Here is a 19,306-nt window from a genome sequence, read left to right on the forward strand (position 1 = left end):
GAGGGTCCGAGCAGCGTCAACTCACTCACCTGGTCCGGCCTTGATGCAACCAATGCACACAGTATTCCTATCTTTATACCCCCACTTTAACTCCATGTCTCTTTTTTTTTCAAAATCGATGATAAGCAATATAGTTATCGAAAATGTATACATAATTAAAGCTGGTTTTTTTTAGATTGGGAGGAGCTAAAATTCTTCATTTTTCTCCTTGTTTCTGTCTGATGACATAACTTGTGGCACTTGGTTGGTTTCATGATATTTGCCTGTTCCGGTTGATGTTTAGTTGAATAAGATTGTAATACACACACGCGCGCGCTCCTGCACGCTAATTTTATTTTCCACTAGTAGTGTTTTCATATCTTATGCTGATTTCAATTTGTCAATGCAACTGGTATTTACACAATCATCCAAGCTAACTAAGAATCAAAAAAGAATGAGTAGAACAATATTGAAACTAACTTTCTCTGAAGGCTGTCTGGTTGGTGATCTAATAATAGTACAGTGACTGGTTTAGTTCAAAGATACAGAGAGAAAGACAAATGATCCGAAGTGATAAATGTAGTCAGATGAACCCATTGATCATTCCGACATTGGGTGTGTGGATAGGTGGCGTTGGAAATTGATATTAGGAAGGAACATGGCTTCATTATAACACACTCTCATCTTACAGCTCGATCTCCTTCTTAAAACCATCTTTGCCACCCCCTTGTTTATTCTCTTCATACAGAGCGCCGATTTCCTTTCCCTCTCTTTTCCCCTTCCCCTCATCCATCCCCCCTTTTCACTCTCCCCTTCTCTTCTCACCCATTTAAATATCTCTCTCCCCTCCCCTATTTTCTTAACCCCTCTCTTAGTCTCTCCCCCTCCCTTACCTCATTCATTACCCTCCCTTTATCCACCTTTCTCCCTCTCTTTCTCTCCCTCCCTCTCTCTATAAACTGTTCCAACTCCGTCCATCACGTCGTCCTTGCACTGACGAACAGGCATGACTGAAAAATTGATGACATAACAACGTCCAATTAACGTGGGGTCGAGGAGAGGTGTGAGGTGATGGTTGTGGTCGCCCGAGACACCCCATACTAATCATCATCGTGTCCCGATAGATGACAGAACGAGCATCAATGCATTCGAAAGTTACCTCATTACACGGCATTATTAACCAGATCCAACGGAAACACCATTTCTTTTTTGCACCCAATTTTCTCTTCGTTTTTGTCAGTAGATAGCAAAGTACATTTTCACAAAATTCCATTTTAGCCAAATCAAAACGGTCTTATTGAAGAAAAAAGCTAATAATTGTCACTGAACGTGCATTCTGTGTGCCTAAAGCTATATAACTTCATTTTTTTACGATATGAGAGTCAACGTTGTGTTATGCATTGAATTGGACATCCGGGTATTTTTTATCGATTCGATATCAGTAAGGGGTGTCAATATATTTTTCTTATACTTAGATTTGTTTAAAGTCATTCAAAATATTTGTGGCAATAGGGTAATTGCCTTTTCATTTACTTTCAATAAGAACAGTGATGAGATGGCGTCCTTTGTATCACTAAACAAAGTCATTGTTTTTCGTCAACAGATTATTTACAACGTTTGCAACAAGAATTCTCTTCAAGACAATGCCGGAGGGGCGTCTGATCCTGCAGAATTTATTATGCACGGGACTATTTATACCGCCGTTTCACGGCCAAGAAAAGCTCTGATTTGGTCAACCATGGCACTTACTCATCTCGACTCCATCTGGCTCCGTTCTGTTCATCTTCCAGCGAAGGCGTTCCTAAATTATTTGTTACGTTGGGCCTCTCTACCGCATTTCGCCTCCAGCATTGTCTATCCAAGCTCTCTATCAAGTGCATTGTTACGTCATTAACAACTCCATCACCCATTTTGGTCATAAAGCGATGTGTCGAGAAAGGTCAACTTTGCAAAGTTCCGCCAAAAGTCAGTCACACGTCTGCCAATTAACTATTGCGTCTGGTCGGCAACTGGGGAGAGAAAATGGATACTGATAACTGTTACGATAATACTTGAATTACATAGAGAGGTGTCAACGATAGAAAAGTGAGATAGTTGAATTGGGGGCAGCATTAGAAGACCTAGAATAACTTAGGTTCGTCAACATAGTCAACATTTGATTGTAAATAACATTATACATACCAAGTAGAAGTAAGGCTATTGGATATATCAGTTTTTCATTGGTCATTAATACGAAGTATTGACCTCGAACGTGCCATGTTACAATTGTTTGGAAGAGAACACGGGCAGGGATCGAGCTAGTTGAATGTTCCTTTCGTTAACCATAATTGTGTCATAACTTAATGCTGTCGTGTTTTTAAACATTATCATGTTTTCCAAGTTTTTGGCTGTGTTTCAGCGTAATAATATTCATGTGAAGCATTAAAGCATCGTTTTAAATGTGAGTTTCGAAACAAAATTGTAATATTCATATGGAAATTTTTAGCATTGTTTTAGAAATGAATGTTGAAAAGAGTAGTTTGATGTTTCACTTGCAAGCTTCTTGCGTGTTTATTTCAGTGTAATGCATGTTAATTTTGTCATATTTCTTTGTTAATTGCTATACGTTCAATATCAGATATTTCTTACTTTTAAAAGTTATCAATTTTTCCCTACTTGTCCGTTTCTCTCCTCATTTCTTTAATACTTCACTGGCTATAAACTCCTTTCAATCGGTTTTCACACTTTTACACACATTTTCCCATGTTTAATTTCTGATTTTGAACGAAATAGGAAAATCAGCCATTTTCTAGTTGTGATTATAAAACAACGATTAGACCTGCAAGGATTTCAGTATAAGGTTATGAACATCAATAATACTTCCAGTTTCGCTCATTCTCAATATCACACCCCCCCCCCGTAATCTTTTGAAGGAGAAATAATATATACCCCCAAGCGCACACACCCATAAACATATCAAGAATAATAAAGTGTTATGATCAAGTATTTGAGACAATAATAATTATGTGCAAATATACCGCGAGAATCCTTAAATTTGGGCAAAATTTCGCATTCTAAAACATAAACTTTCTCACTTCATCGCTCTGCTTCCTCGCTCAATCTCACCTCGATATTTTGAACGTAACATTTTGGTCCAAACGAATTCCTTTTTAAAAATGGCTTGATACAAAGGTTGTATCCACTGCACCGCGAGAGTACGGTTATAATAATCATGTAAATGTGAATAGATGTTTACTTGAAAACAATCAATAATGCTGTAATTGCACTTGTGTATATGTGGTATATTCTAGCACTGTTTGGGGAGGAGGGGTGGTCTGTATTTTAAGGAATAATTATGTACAATGATATACTAAGGAAATACATCAAATCCGTGCCATTGAAATCCTTTTTTCAAAAAATCAGATATTCACTATATGTTTAACGATTATACTCATTTCATACACGACTAAACACATTTAACACTCTATTGAGATTTGCATTCAATCAAGATAAGGTAAGATAAAAAGAAAGAAAGCTATTTCTCAGCGAAAGATTATGTTTTCATGTAATTTTATTACAAACTCATATCAACAATCAAATTTCGTTGCCATCTTTGGTACAATATTTCGGATAATTAGCATGTATATCATTTTGTAATAAACAATTGAATTAATGGAAAGTCATCTTGAAAATAAAATTCTTTTAGGGTCTATACTTCAACATTTGTTTAGAAAGATGCATAATGATAAAGAATGGCATGAGACTCGTTAAACACGCTCATACCGAATATTGTCCCTTTTACATGTATTACAAGGTCCAAAAATATCTCTGAACATGTTGCCATGTCGCAACTCTGTTGCTCTCCTTCACGAGAGGTAAAATATTCATGCGCACATCCCCAAATGCCTTTATGTCAATCAAATGATCAATATTTCAAGTTTTATCCACTAACGTAGGACCCCCGCGGACCAAAGCAAATGTTTTATGAATGCGATCAAACATTCCTAAAGCAGGTGGATACCGGGAGAAGCCTAAATGATTGTGGGTAAAAGGGGGACATACCCCTAACTCTCACCCAACTTTGTTTAATGGGCTAATCGGCAATTGCCGTTTTTAAAGCAAAATCATTTAACTTTGCAAACGCAACGTCAAAAACCTGCTTGACCAAGCTGACTAATCTCGAGTCAATATTCGAAGTGGAATTCACTTTTACAGAAAGTCTCTAATTATCAATCGGAGGAAAAAATAAAGAGTCAGCCTATAATAATATTTCTTATTAGAATTATTAACAATGAATAGGAACAAGTGGTGGCACAAGCGGAGTTTATTGCGCATTCGTTGTGCTGCAGCTGTAACAAGGAAAAGTAAAGAATGAATTATAGAATCCAAGGTCTTGATAAGTTTTTCCTGTGATTTTGTATTTTGTGTCGGGGTTTTTGATGTGCACGTTATCTATTGCTCTGTGCATGCATAGATAGATGATTAGTGATAATTGGATATCATAGTTTTGATTCACATCCTAGTTGCCTCACAAAATAATCTTATTTTCTACATACAATCATTCCACTCTTACTGATTACCGACTACTTCCTTCCTGTATGAGAGACAAAGAAAGCACTTGAAGGGAAATTGGTTTCTGGAATTCATTCCATAACTCACTTTTATCTCCGATCGATATATTCTGTACTCGTCCATGCAATCGCAATCATGTCTACATGCTGGTGCGCGAGATGTGCCGGTGACACGCATGCGAGTGAATCACTTCGGAATAAGTAGTACAGTACCTACAACGCATGCCCGCGGGACACCCACCCATGGGGAATCCGACACTCAAGCACGGTCTACCGTCATCGATGTAACCAAATCAAAGAGATGAAGGCAAACATGGTAAGCTCAAGGGCCGGGAGATGTGTCGAGGACGGGAGGATAAAGCAGAAGAAAATGAAGAGACGCAATGAGAATAGGGAAAGTCGTTATTAAGTTACTGACACGATAATCGCACGCCGAGCTGCTAAAGATCAACACAATTAACGAAATTAGGACGTAAATTTGGAGGCAGTAAAAGGGAAAGGATCGATCTCTCTACTCCACATAATGGTCTTTCAACAGTTGGACTGTGAGGTACGGGCAATTCGTTGATATGATTGCGATCCCTTATGTTTGCTAGAGGTTAAATATTGTCTTCCACCCTGCAAGGTAGAGCATTTCATTTTGTAGAATGTAATAAAGTTAGTTTTGATTTATCTAGATGTGCTTGTTCACAGCTCATACTCCAACAAGATTTTGTTCTTTCTAACACTACCCCACCCTCGTCACATGTCAGTGTAGTCATACCCATTGCATTTCATTGCGTTCCCCTCTCTCTCTCACCCCCCCCCCCCCCCCCCCCTAAAGAGCAGCGCCTGCCCCAAAACCTGCGCTCATTTACAATATACTCATGAGACATCTTTGATCATGACATAGGGCGTAAACCTTTGGACACTACTTGACCAAGGAAAGAAACATTATATTGCATGATCAGTATTGGGAAATGCCCCCGACTTTGTTTGGTCTTAACATCAACGAGCTATTTAGAGGGCAAATCTTGCGTTTGTCCGTGTAACCGTGTTAGCTGGAGACTTAAGAATTAAAAAAAGATGACATCTTGGAATTGATTCTTAGGATACCCCGAAGCTCAGTAGTAATCCTGGCAATTGTTAAAACATCATGTCATTGTAAACTGAATAGGATCAGTAGAATTAATCCACTTGTATCCTTAAAAGTTTAATTTTAGTTCATTGAAGTTGAAGTATTAATAATTATCCATCTCTCTCATGAAGTCTGAAGAAAGCGAACCGGAAGCGAACACGGTATTCTTAATTGAAGACTTGAATTCATGTATGGACTATAGCCCATCGAAGATCATTTTATAAAAAAAATCCGATATACCATAAGGACTGATCTTATCAGCCAGTCAAAATTAAAGTAAAATTGTTACATCTTACAACTCGTCACATGATAAATGTTGATGAAACGTTCTCTGGGTCAAACTATAATCTTAGAGAATGCAGCAACGAGCGGACCATAATATTTGGAAGAAATACAAATGAGAATTGCGGTAGAAAGCCACCAAGCCATTATCTGAAACATTGAGGAAGCACCGAGAGGGCCACGAACTGTCCACTTTGTAGTCTGTGACCAGGGAATCCTTATATATTAAAGTGTCTGTATATCTCTCAATGCTCACAATTCCTAGTTTATCGTCAACCCAAGCTATCAAGACAAGGTTGACATCATCATCACTCGATGGAATCACATCCAGTGCAGGATAACCCACCACCCCTTCTTTGGTAATGTCATGTTTTCCAACACCGACCCCATCGATAACCTGGAGTGTTGGTCCATCCTGAACAAAGATTTGACGTCCATTGTTGGCAATGCAGAACTGATAAGGAACGAAATCACAGGAAAGTTCCTTGATAGGGTTTCCTCCATCCTCCTTGAAAACCTGTATCATTGAGCATTGACAGTAGCTGACATATATGTTCTTATGACTATCAACACCTATGCCCCCTTGTCCACCTTCCTCCCAGGTTAATGTCTCAAACACCCTGCTCTGTCTTTCCAGCTCCTGCGTGAACACCATGACATTGTTATCTCTGTCTCGTACAACGAAACGTCCGTCACAAAATCTGGCAAGAGCCCACACCTGGATATCCTCCAAGACTTTTTCTTGTTCTCGGTCTTTTGAAAAGAATTGAATTCCTCCGGTTCTGTAACCTAAGGCGACTCTTCCGTTGGGCATCATCACCATACCCCCCACTTTCCAGTTCTCAACAGGGAGTTCAGTCAGAAATTTCACATTTTCCGCGGATGTCTGGTCTATTCCTTCAAGAACACCAATGTCAATCGTACTTTGTCCTGGGAGACGCTTGAATTTCACATTTCCAGATTGCTCTGCAATTGCATTTACTTCTGAAGCATCTGGCTTATTTTGTTCCAGAAGGTCGAGTAACGCATTTTGTGCACTTTCATGGATCGCCAAGGCTTCACCCTCTAAGAGGATCATTGAATCATCGGATATCTTCTCAAAGACACTTGAGATTCGAGAAATCATGTCCCCGCTGGACTCTCTCATGATACTCAATTTGGACGTACAGTCATGTTTGTACTGAAGGCATCTTTCAACCAGTTCGTCATTCTTCCCTGACAGTCTCTGGAGGTTGTCATTGAATGTCGCTTCGATGGCGTTAATAGCTCGGTTAACATTGATACTTACAGCATCTTCGACATCGTTGATCAGTGAGACATGTTCAAACAGCGTGTTCAACCGAGCCTCCACGCGGTCCTTCAAGGATTGGTTTTTCGTCTCCAAGCTTGTAACCGCGGTCTGGAGTTCCAGGTTTGGTTGAAGGCTGGATAGGTCACCATCTTCCAAACAGGTCACCTGACGGCAGAGTGGACAATCTACAGAATATTCATCCTGTTTGCTTTGGTGAAGTCGGATCAGGCATTGCATGCAGAATGTGTGGGAACATGTCAGACTCCTGGGATCAATGAGCAACTCACAGCAGATAGCACACTCCAACTCAGCTGGGGTTACTTGACAGGATGAAGCCATAATGGACCGCTGTAAATATCGTCTGTCAAGAGAGAAGAAGGAAGAAAGGGAAACCAGAAGAGAAAGAAGAAAGAACAGAAACTAGAAAAATGGAGGAGAATGAGAAGCAGAAGTTAAAGAAGAAACAAAATAGAAAAAGACGAAAAAGAAGAAAATAAACAAATTAAAAATTGCGTCAGAATTTCTCTACGTCTACTAAAAGAATCCATTTTGTGTTCTACCAAAGGTTACTTACACTTCTCTCGTTGATATACATGTATATGTTAATATACGACCAACCCAACCTAATGTGAACAATAAAGATCATAAAGTTTATGGTCATGGAAAAATATATTTGATCAATATTTTACAGATGTTTAAACACAGTTTGAAGAGATGTTTTCATAATATCATTCTAATGGGGCTGAGGAAAAGTAGTCTGCATCAAAAAGATCTACCAAACAAATATATCGTTTATGATGTTAGTCTGTAATTGAACTTTCATACATGATGCTATTAAAATGATTGAGAAGAATTTGGTCTACCTTGTAGTTGTTCCTAGTCGTGCATAATTATACTAACAAAATTATGAAACAACCCCTTCCCTTCCCCGTTGAATCCAGGATTAAATAAAGGGGGAATTTTTTTTCATTTTGGGGATTGTCACATGACCCCATCAAAATACTACTATTACTACAAATAGTAATTGTTTACTCCATTATTATAATGGAGTAAACAAAGAATAAATAAATAACTTATCAAATAAATAAATGAAATAAATGAATGACTAGATGAATTAATGAAATAAAATGAAAGGGACGTGCAGTTCCTTCTTTCTAGAGATATCAACTTGACATATCATCCATTCGACTGACACCCCCCCCCCCCGTCATATTAATTTAAAGTTACTTTCGGGTAAATTATACACCGTGTGTACATGGGGCGGTTTTGTAAGGGGTGCACGAAGGTAGCACCTCCATCAGTGTGATTGTACGCGCCAAGTATGTATCAATTTTAATTACTTTATAATTGAAATATAAGCTCGATCACAGCACATCCATACCATCTTGCCTCCAATATCCTAGCAACCCTTCCAACACCTTAATTTGCTTTCAACTTTGCCTGTTCTTTCGAAGTGATAATTTCGAATTAAATAGTGCCAATTTTTATAAGGTTTTTGCAATTTTCTTGCAAATTTTAGGCTCTACTGTAACATTGTTTTACATCTGGAAATCTATTCGTCGTTGATCTATTCTTGGCTCTCAACCAACTCATCACACCACAATAATTAGCTCTTGAAATAAAACAGAAAGTTACAATGCATTTCTCACTCGATAACAACGAAATGATTCTACTCACCAAAATTGTCAATGTGATTGAAGACAGCAGAATCATAGCACACCGTTTGAATTTACATGACTGTAACGTGTTGTTGTAGCTGCGTGTTGCTTCAAACTACATTAAACTCCGTTTAATAGAAAACGTATCTCAGTGTTACCAGTATTGGATAATACTGGAATTAAATCATCACGAAGACACTAGCGACAGTGACAACTGCCCACGTGAGTAAAGCCCTGGACATGCTTTTCGACTTTTTTGTGGCGCGATTGTGCGTTGGTAAACTAGATTTCAGATAGAAACACCCTCATGACGTGAAAGCGTAATCTTTGTCAGAGCCAAAGCCGTTTGATCGTGTTAATTACTGTACTTTGGACTTGGGTTTTCCCCAACATAAGTAGCCTCACACGATAACAAAGGAGTGAATTGCAAACTTCCTTGTATGTGAATGTAATGGCATAGCAAGTGATTCAACCATGTCAACCGAATCGGTGAGCAGATAAAAGGATTCAACAAGTGGATTCAGATTTCGCGTGAAATTAAAAAGGCCCATTGAACTCAGAACACAATTACTTTCCTCTCCGGCGGAGGCAGTTTCATACGACTGTTCGTAAGACTGACTGGCGATTCTTTCTTGTGGTAAATGGCGATATTCACCATTAAATGTTCATTGGTGATTATTTATCACGTAAGAAAGATTCACCAGTCGTTACTAAAGTCGTTAACGGACAGCTTTATGAAACACCCATCAGGGACCTGAAAACGATTTTTGTTAATAGGGGGTGCTGGTTTGGAAGAAAAAATTAAATGTCCACTTTTTAGTATACAGGGGGTGCTGCATATAGTGAACAGAGACCGCGGAAAGATTTTCAAAGTGGGGGCTGCGCCAAAAGTGGGGGGCTGACCATGCAAAAAATCACAATCATGTGGTAAATTTACGTTTTGTACACGGTTTTGGAAAAAAATGGGGGGCTGAAGCCCCCCCCCCCAACTTTCGCAGCCCCTGGTGAATAACACACGCAATACCCCCGGCAAATCTGGGGAGCTTCAGCACCCCTGCTTCCCAGTGTCAAGTTCATGTCATACTACTAAGTACATTTATAGTCTAGATATATTCCCTTTCATATAGTCGGAATATATTGTGTTTTTTTATGGTCATTTGATATCGATCGAAACAGGGGTGTTTTAGGGAGGGTCTGGGAATAGGTAGGGCCCAGGGCTGAGATTTGTTGTTAGGATTTGAAATATCTGAGTGATGAGGCCGAGGTGATGAGGGGGGGTAATACAAAAAATGCCTGAAAACACATGCCTTGGAAACACAGTTTTATTTTGGCAAACATTGTGAACGCTGTTGTCTTTATGGTGCTAACTTTTTAGGGAACTTTCAAAATGTAACAAAATTTCATCGCAACCCGACATAATGTCCAAAACCTTCTCGACCCTGACTCCACCCCCCCCCCCATAAAAATTATTTAAAGGGGTATCGATGCCTGAGCACGTCTTACAATTTCCTGTTTGAGTGTTTCCGCCAGAGTCAAGGATAGCTAATTTTTATTTCGCAATATCCGTTAAGAAACAAGACACAACTACTAAAACTGTGTAAAGTTTACGCGTAGTGACAGTTACATAGTGCATATTTTGCAACTAACTTTATCATGAATATTCAATTCAATTCAATTCAATTCAATTCTTTTATTTCATTTCCATTCAAAACATAATACAAAGTAATATAAAACAATATACATTTTCGAAAACGATATTGCCTTCTCTGGAAAACAAGGTCAATCACAAATTGATAAAAGGATCAAAGTATTCTGTTTATTCACATATACAAACCAAGGTCAATCATTATTGATAAAAGGATCAAAGTATTCTGTTTTTTCACATGTACAAACCAACAACCATTATCCCCCGCTCCCCCCCCCCCCTCCCGTCTCTCTCATTGTCTCCCTCAATCTATCTCTCTCTCTCTCTCCCACCCTCTTTCTATTTCTTCCTGTTAAGCTCCCCCCCCCCATCTACTTTTCTACTTATGCTCTCTCAATTTATCTGCTCTGTACCTCCCTACTGGGCGTTGTGGCGTGCACCTGTAATCCAAGATATGTGCAAGTTACGAAGTTGATGCAGAGGTTCCAGGTTCGGATGGTGACGTCAAAGCTCGGTCCCAGACGTACGAAATCATATCTGATTGATACACGTCTGAAAAAAAAATAAATTCACACGCATACAACCTCTCTCCTCCTTCTCCCTCTCACTTTCTGTCTCTCGTAACCAGAACTTCGGGAACATAGTGAATGTATTGTCAAATACACCCTTCATGACGTTGAAGTCTTTGTCGAGGGTTGGTGAATCGAAGCAGCAGTTTCGTCCTGGTGGGTGTTTCGTAAAGCTGTTCGTTAAGATACGCACGAATGGAACATGTTCTTAGGTCATAACTCAATTACACTAGGATAACACATAGCATAAGAAATTATCACCAGTCGTGCGTAAAGTCATTCGTATCTTACGAACAGCTTTATGAAACACCCACCTGGGCCCCGTCTTACAAAGAGTTACGATTTATCCAGTCAATCGTAGCTCTATGGACATCCATCAGTGTCAAAAAAAAATTCTACAGGAAATTTGCACAATGTCTTTTGTAAACAAAGAGAAGCACATCGAATTTTCAAGAAAACATTGAATGCATGAATATACATCTTATTTAGAAAATATTTTGAACAAACATAACAGATGTTGACGTTGCTGGTCGTCCATAGTTGTGATTGATCAGATCAATCGCAACGCTTTGTAAGACGGGGCCCTGGATTCTGGACAAACGACTTATTTGCATTTTCTCGTCAGCTCCAAAACTTAGAACGAAACTGCAGTTCCGATTGATTCACCGATTTTTCGACAAAGACCCCGCAGCTTTTCATCAAAGTGCGAAAACTCTCTATTTTCTTTCATGTTCAATAAAATAGCTACGTTACTCCCTTCTATTAAAACATGTAATATAGTGCGTCCCACAGAAAGGGAAACCCGTTTTCAGAGATAGATTTCACAATTATTGTACATTTTTTCGATATGAATTTGATACTTAATAGAGTGGAATCTCATCTAAATTTTGAGACAAACAGCTTAGCAAATTATTCACGGATGGCAGATTACAAACAATTAATATTGAGGCCTATCAGAAACGATTTGCGCAGAAACTCACGTATTAAGATTAATCCACTCATTTCAGGGATCAGTGAGAAAAACTTAAAGAATACAAAAGAAATGCTAATAAGACAATCGTCGAATAAGCACGGTTGTCGTATCACAAACCAATCTTGTTCAATTTTTCTACGCAACATGATTCTGACATTAAAATTTCAAACCCGTCTTGCTCATTATGGCGTGAATTGTTCGTCACACATAAGGTATCAAAATAGAGGAAAAATTGAATTGTATGATAATTTAAATGAAGAATCCAAGTTTCCTTTTTTTCTGGGACGCACTGTATATCTAAGGAAATAATCCTAGCTTTTCTTGGAAGACTTCCTCTGCTGATGAAACTTTTAAGAAACAAGTGGGTTCACGAACTACGAGTCTCGCCTGATTTCGCGATCACTAAAATATGCAATATGATTTTTTTGTTTACCCTTAGATGGCCTTTGACCTAATAATCCTCAGAAAATACACGTGTGGTATTACCAAATGATTATTTATACGAAATATAAACACATAATTATTATTGATGCAGATATGTAAAAATGAGAGCATGTTCGACAAAACCTTTTGACCTCTAGATGACCTTTGACCCATCATCCTAATGAACACATGTGGTATTACCCAATGATCATTTGAACCAAGTGTGATCAAAATTGATGTAGAAATGAAGAAACAATAAAGAAGTTGCAAAAATTTTTCAAACAAATTGACATGATCTCAAATCATTTGACCTTTTGACCCTAGATGACCTTTGTCCCCATCATCCTCATGGACACACATGTGGTATTACCAAGTGTGAATATAATTTATGCAGACTCAAGAAATGAGAGCAAGTTGAACAAAACTTGACCTTTGACCTCTAGATGACCTTCAACCCCTCATCCTCTACAACACACATGTGATATTACCCAGTGATCCTTTGAACCGATTGTGATTAAAATTGATGCAAAATAAACAAAATGAGTGCATGTTGAACGAAAAACTTCACAAACGAATGACTTTTTATTTTTTTAACCCTATGACCTCAGACTCCATCATTCTCATCGGCTTATATATGGTATTACCCAAGGATGAAAGTGTAAGACCAACCGACCAACAGGAAAAGTGATCATTAGATCTCTGCCGAACTTCGTTCGGGTGAGACAAAAGGACTTTTAAAGTAATCCTACATAATTAAAACCTTCTTGCAATATCGCACTGTTCTTCCATTGTTTTTGGTGTACAGGTGATACAGAGGACCGTGCATTTCCCCTCCACTGCAAAAAAAGAAAATTCAGAAAAAAAAATTCCTTGAGATTTCTAGAAGATTGTTGAAGTGAGCTGATAATGGCTTAATGATCTTACACGTGACTTGACAGGGATATACAGTATCATCAGGTCTTACCAAATGAGAAAATTGCATCGAGATTCCTCAGAAGCGGAAGATCTTAATAACTTGACACAATGAAAAACCACCTGGTCAAGTAGGTCAATTCGCTGTCAAGGATTACTATATAACGCTCGTTTGCAAGGAGAAAATGTTATTGCCCTCATTGTACGATGATATAGTGATTCGTTAATTCAAGCCAATCTAGCTCGTAGGGAAATTGCATTTCCTTCAGTTAAGTGTGCGCGTGTAATAACACTTCCCTCGCGAGTGTGCGTTAGAGCGCACGGAGTAATCAAGCCTACTTCTTCTTTTTTTGTACACAAGATGAGTGACCGGTTTAACCCCTGCTGAATGCCACCGGAGGTCTCCCCCGGTGCGTCCCCGCCTACTGGTATTAATATAGCTGGCGAATCGGGCGCATCTCACCCCATCTCACGTAGTGTGGTAGGAAATGTAATCTTGGTATTCACAAAAGATGGCGGTCAGGGAGACATCTGTTGTGGAACTGGAAGACAAAACACAAGGTCACGACGGTCGGGGGAAGGATATCGAATACAAGATATCTTGGCAGGGATCCCGTGTAAGCACCCATCTTTTGCTCTGATACCTGTCTGGCTAATCAGTCAGGGGTACTCTAGTAATAATGCCGTCATTATTTTTTCAAGGTTCTTATATTATTTTGTCTGACAGCTGGTGATGATCTTTTGAATTCATTTGACATCTACTTCAGATGTGAACTTATCAAAATCATAATGAAACAAACTGCTTTGTTTTCATTTCTCACTTTTATTACTGTTTCATTTCAATCAAAAACAAAATCCTCAAAATCTGCAACGTTACAAAACTATGATATAATTGCATAACTAAAGTAACTAGATTGGAGTCTGGATCATGTCGGGGCAAATGAGCCAATGTTTAATAATGCGCATGCATATTGTCATATCTTTTACTAAATTAATGAAGAAGTGGATTTTTTTTGTAAAAGAGGGAACGTGTGTTTCCCATAAACACTGGTCTCGACGGATTAGACTGAAATGAAAAAATGTTCATTTTCAATATTTATTAATCATCTATAATAACGCGATTGTTTTCACCGAATTATCTCAAGCTTAAGTTATGAAAGTATTGCATAAACAGATCTCTGGCACGTTCTTATTCTCAATTAAACAGTTTCACTATTTTATCATTACTGCAAAGTAATGGTGACGTGTTGAATCTGAGATGTAACAATTAAAGTCATATATTATCACTATTAGGATTTCTCTAAAATTGAATTCTTAACAGTCTTCTGTACCATTTTGTTACTTTTCATTATGGCCTACGCGTCAATGTGATCTTCGAAATCATTTAAACATGATTTTTTTTTTGGTGTGTGTTTGTTTTATTTTTGTTTTTCATTTCACCGTGCATATAAGAAAATAAGTTGACAGAATAAAGTGTTACATTAATAATAATGATGATGAAACATAGTAGGAACTTACCATTAACAAAATATGTTTGAGTCCCTTTGCATCGTAGGGAAGTAATTCGTTTAAATAAAATATGGCTCGAAATAAGCATTCGCAGAAACAACTTTTTTTTAATGTCCCCTTAGCATATTAAAATGTAGACATCATTTGATTCTAAAATAAATAAAACAGAAAGAATACCTTGAAAAATAAAAAAATAAATGAAATAATCCTTTCTTGTCTCTCTTTTTCTGCCTTTGAAGTTTCCCAGGTTTCACCATGTTCACAATGCCGTGTCTGGCGGCATGTGGTCACTCGACAATAATCAGATAATTGCTCTTCGTATCGATACATTAATTTCCCTATTCTCGTCTTTCAGCCAATCGTATTATCTCCTGGATTGATTTCTCCTCGTCGATGGAGTTGTGAGCGAGGTCGACTATAGCACTCTGAATGGATGACAATAGCCTTCTTTTCAGCAGTCATCTGTATTTTTCATTCGTGAAAGATAATTTTCATTGAGGGTAGCATTAGAAGGGAAGAAGCCTTCGTATTTTGTATTGGCGTTTTGATGCACGATTCATTTTCTTTTTTGTGTAACTTCAAAAATATGATTTACTCTCATCAAAGATACGATGATCTCTTCTTTGATGAGTTATATTAGCAGTCACCTATAACGTTTAAAAAAAACTTTAAGAAAACTAATTTGGATTCGTGTTTCAATATTGATATTGATGGAAATTGCAAAAACAGTTTTGCATCTAGGGGGCGAAATAGACTAAGGTGAAGGTAAAAAGAAGAAACTGGTGGAAAAAGTCTATAGTAAGTTAAATCTCATGTAGGGCGACAATAGCGTCAGGTGTGGGGCTGAACTTCACCGCTTGTCCCGGACTTCTTTTCTAGATAGGTCTAGATTTGGTCAGGGGTCAATGATGGCATTACCCCCAAAACACACCCAAAACAGAAGTTTTCAAAATCTTGAATCACAAATGGCGTTTCAGAAGGAAAAATAAAACTCGGCAAATTTGCAGTATTAATATGTCATCAACCACTGGTTTGGCAGATCAAAATACATGTAGTCAATCAATATAGAACGCTACAATAAACATACACCAAAGCCTTAAAAAATGTTTTTACGGGGTTTATAATAGAATATCTTAAACTTTACTCTGTTGATTACATGATATGACATAATATGAAGATCTGTAGGGGTAGAATGATTTGGTGAGAACCATGCCGCAATCATCGACCAAATGCACATCGTCGAACAGCAAGCACTGCAAATTTCATTTATTAGAATTACCGGGCAGAACTTTGTATTATCCCCAAAGCCCTTGAAAGACACGCATCGTCCTAGGGAATTGTTTTGGCGGTGCATCTTTCCCGAAACCTCGCTGATCTTGTTAGAGCTTTCCAATCCATTTGTGTTATCAAATCTCCCCGTTCCCAACAGCAGTCGTAGCAGGCATAAGACAAACAGGTACAAATCTACAAGTGCCTACAGGGAAAGCTATATGCCCTGCTTTCTAACCAATTGCTGGGACAAATTCTCCAGGGTGGATAAGGCATGTATAAAGCTAAGAGCATGTTGAACTGTTGGACAAGTCAACGGACTTATCGTCAAGTTTATAAAGTATGCTAGCCTATATATAAAAAGTTCACTCTATATAAAAGACATTGTGATCAGATATTTAAAGAAAATCTGAGTCATATTCGAAGGGTAATACAGATAATTATACACCTAATAAATCCGACCGTTTACAATATTGATATCGCTTACAAACATTTGGCATATTTTCCACTATTTAAGATACCCCCCATCGAAAATAATAAACAAATTAAACATTCATATTATGATGTTTAAGAAAATAATTCATGGTGATTATACCTGTTCCAAGGAGCAAGATTAACCTTATCATTATTGCGAAGTATTTACCAATAAATATATGCGTGTCAGGAGTGGAAAATTAACCACCGAATTTATAAATACTTTATGATTTATTGCGTGTTTCTCAGCATGTTCTTCTTTTAACTGTTTTAAAGTTACATGGAAAATAAAGACAAGGATGAACCCCCTCTCCCTATCTCTCCCTCCCTCTATTCTAACTAGCAACATTTAAGTAATTCATATTTTAACTAAGTTGTATGCACTCTTAAAAATGTTGGCAACATAGTGTGTCTACACAACAATTGGTTAAAACTTTATCCAATTATGGGTATTTTCAAAGCAATAATGCATGCTTTGTGTGAAAACTGTACATTATTGGTTGAAAACTACCCAGAGTTAGATATATTTTTTAACGAATTGTTGTGTGGACAGTATGTTGCCGCATTTTAAGAGTGCTGGTTAAACAAATTCTAATAGTGTATCAGGTGTTCTTAGCAATATAGGCCTATATGTTTACTTGGTTATCCATTTCTTTAGCATCATCTCTCTCCCTCTCTCTCTCTCTCTCTCTCTCTGCCTGAATGACTTGGAAATAGCATTAGGCAGGTCACACAAACGAACAAATTGTTGAATACGATAAAGTGATGAAAAATAAACCTTCCCTGCAGTGTATATAGAAATAGACACATATTTTTTCTATTTCAATTATCACAAGATTATAATCGCCTTTGTATGCATGTCAGAGGTTGATGTTATTGCCATATTTCAAGGATTCATATTTGGACTGAACAGGCATGAAATGAGATTCACTGAGGATTCATTCACCCCTACAGTGCCCCTACGCTGCACTCTTGAGATCACTGAAGAGTATCGTTCGGGTCGTTCTGGTCATAAAAACACTGCAAGACGCTGGCTGTCTATTGGAGATATGTTGGGCAGTGACTGCACCTAACCTCTCCCGTCTGTTTGTCTTTCATCTCCTATCATCAGTTGCGCATGAATTCAACAGGCAAAAACTGGATCGGTTTTGATATTAGATCAAGCTGTCACGACGTTGGGGGCTGCTGAAGACAGAAGATTCCATGCAGCGCAACTGACCAACACGGGGCAACTACCCTAGCCAGCAATTAATCACGTCCCGGTCCGTCGTGGAGACGATAGAAATGGCACGACCCGTAGCCAAGTTTAGAACGCCACGGTTGGGAAGAGTGTTAAAAGGGCGCCAAAAACACCTATCTTGATATCTATCGTCTGCGCAGGTGAGACGACCGAGGCGTTGTATATTGCAGCTTTTCATTACGGTAGATTTGAAAGGTTTTATGTAGGAATTCGTATAAGAGTAGAATTTAGTATGATTAAAAGCTCGCTGTTTTCAGGTGAACAAAACATACTTTAACAGGTGGGAAGACTTTGGCAAAAAACCGAGCACAAAAGTTGAGATGGTAAATCCCAGAAAACCAACCAACTGTGATACTGAGGAGACCACTTCTTAAAGAGTTAAGAGTATCATAATTAGAATATGTATTATATCTTGTATACAAAGACAGGGATTGAGGTGAATGCAAAAAGATTTGAACCAGTAAAATTACAGCAAAAATAAATGAAAAAAATGCTCTTTATCATTTTACTGTGTGGTTAAGGCGGAGTTCAATTAAACTGAAAATTTGGGCGTTTAATGAGACAATTACCTCTAAATTTATAGTTAATCTGTCTTAAACGCCTACTTAACTCTTGAAAATGTTGTATTTGTATGTGTAGCAGAAGTAAATGTACGTAGTAGTAGCAGCAGTAGTAGTAGTCGTATTAGTAGTAGTAGAAGTAGTAGTAGTAGTAGTAGTAGTAGTAGTAGTAGTAGTAGTAGTAGTAGTAGTAGTAGTAGTAGTAAAAGTGGCGATAGTAGTAATAGTAGTAAAAGTGGTGGTGGTAGTAGTAGTAGTAGTAGTAGAAGTAGTAGTTGTTGTTGTTCTTGTAGTAGTAGAAGAAGAAATAGAAGTGGTGGTGGAAGTAGTAGTAGTAGTAGTAGTAGTAGTAGAAGTAGGAGGAGTGATGTTGGTGATAGTTGTGATTGTAATAGTATAGTTTAGCTGGTGTAGAAAGCTTTTAGAAGTAGCAGTCGGGTATATTTATATAAAAAGTATTTGTCAATCAAAATGAAAGAATGAAGATGACAATGACGACAATGACAGTGATGCTGTTGATTAAGAAGATGCTGCTGATGCAGGCAATGTTTGTGATGAAGATGAGGACGAAAATGAGATGATAATGATGATGTTGGTGAAGGTATTTTTATGATCACTCAGAATGAAATAACGGTAGTCAAGCAGTTGTATGAAAAAAGTACTTTCTACTTTACAGTTCGCATTTACGCTTACATGAATCCCGTCCAAGCAGTATAAATGAATAACAATGATATTTTAAGTCATTGTAATCCACGATACATCTGCGGTAAGCTGCATATCAACAAATGAATATTTCGAATGTTTTCAAAATGAATATAAATACCACAATACATTTCATACGGGGCTTTAATCGTC

General features: G+C 37.9%; 1 protein-coding gene across 1 annotated transcript; it reads right to left on the reverse strand.

Moving 5' to 3' along the window:
- Nucleotides 1–3,516: 3,516 nt before the first annotated feature.
- On the reverse strand, nucleotides 3,517–9,437 carry LOC121407924. Its single transcript, XM_041599168.1, has 2 exons — nucleotides 8,897–9,437; nucleotides 3,517–7,580 (listed from the first exon to the last, which is right to left on the reverse strand). The coding sequence occupies exon 2, from the start codon at nucleotides 7,556–7,558 to the stop codon at nucleotides 5,996–5,998; it is 1,563 nt and encodes a 520-aa protein (XP_041455102.1). The 5' UTR covers nucleotides 7,559–7,580; nucleotides 8,897–9,437; the 3' UTR covers nucleotides 3,517–5,995.
- Between the last annotated feature and the right edge of the window lie 9,869 nt (nucleotides 9,438–19,306).

Source organism: Lytechinus variegatus, chromosome 2, assembly GCF_018143015.1.
Source record: "Lytechinus variegatus isolate NC3 chromosome 2, Lvar_3.0, whole genome shotgun sequence".
Classification (NCBI taxonomy): Eukaryota; Metazoa; Echinodermata; class Echinoidea; order Temnopleuroida; family Toxopneustidae; genus Lytechinus; species Lytechinus variegatus.

What these genes read in the sequence shown, in the direction of transcription:
- LOC121407924 (XM_041599168.1), bottom strand. Translation starts at nt 7,558, where the DNA reads ATGGCTTCATCCTGTCAAGTAACCCCAGCTGAGTTGGAGTGTGCTATC.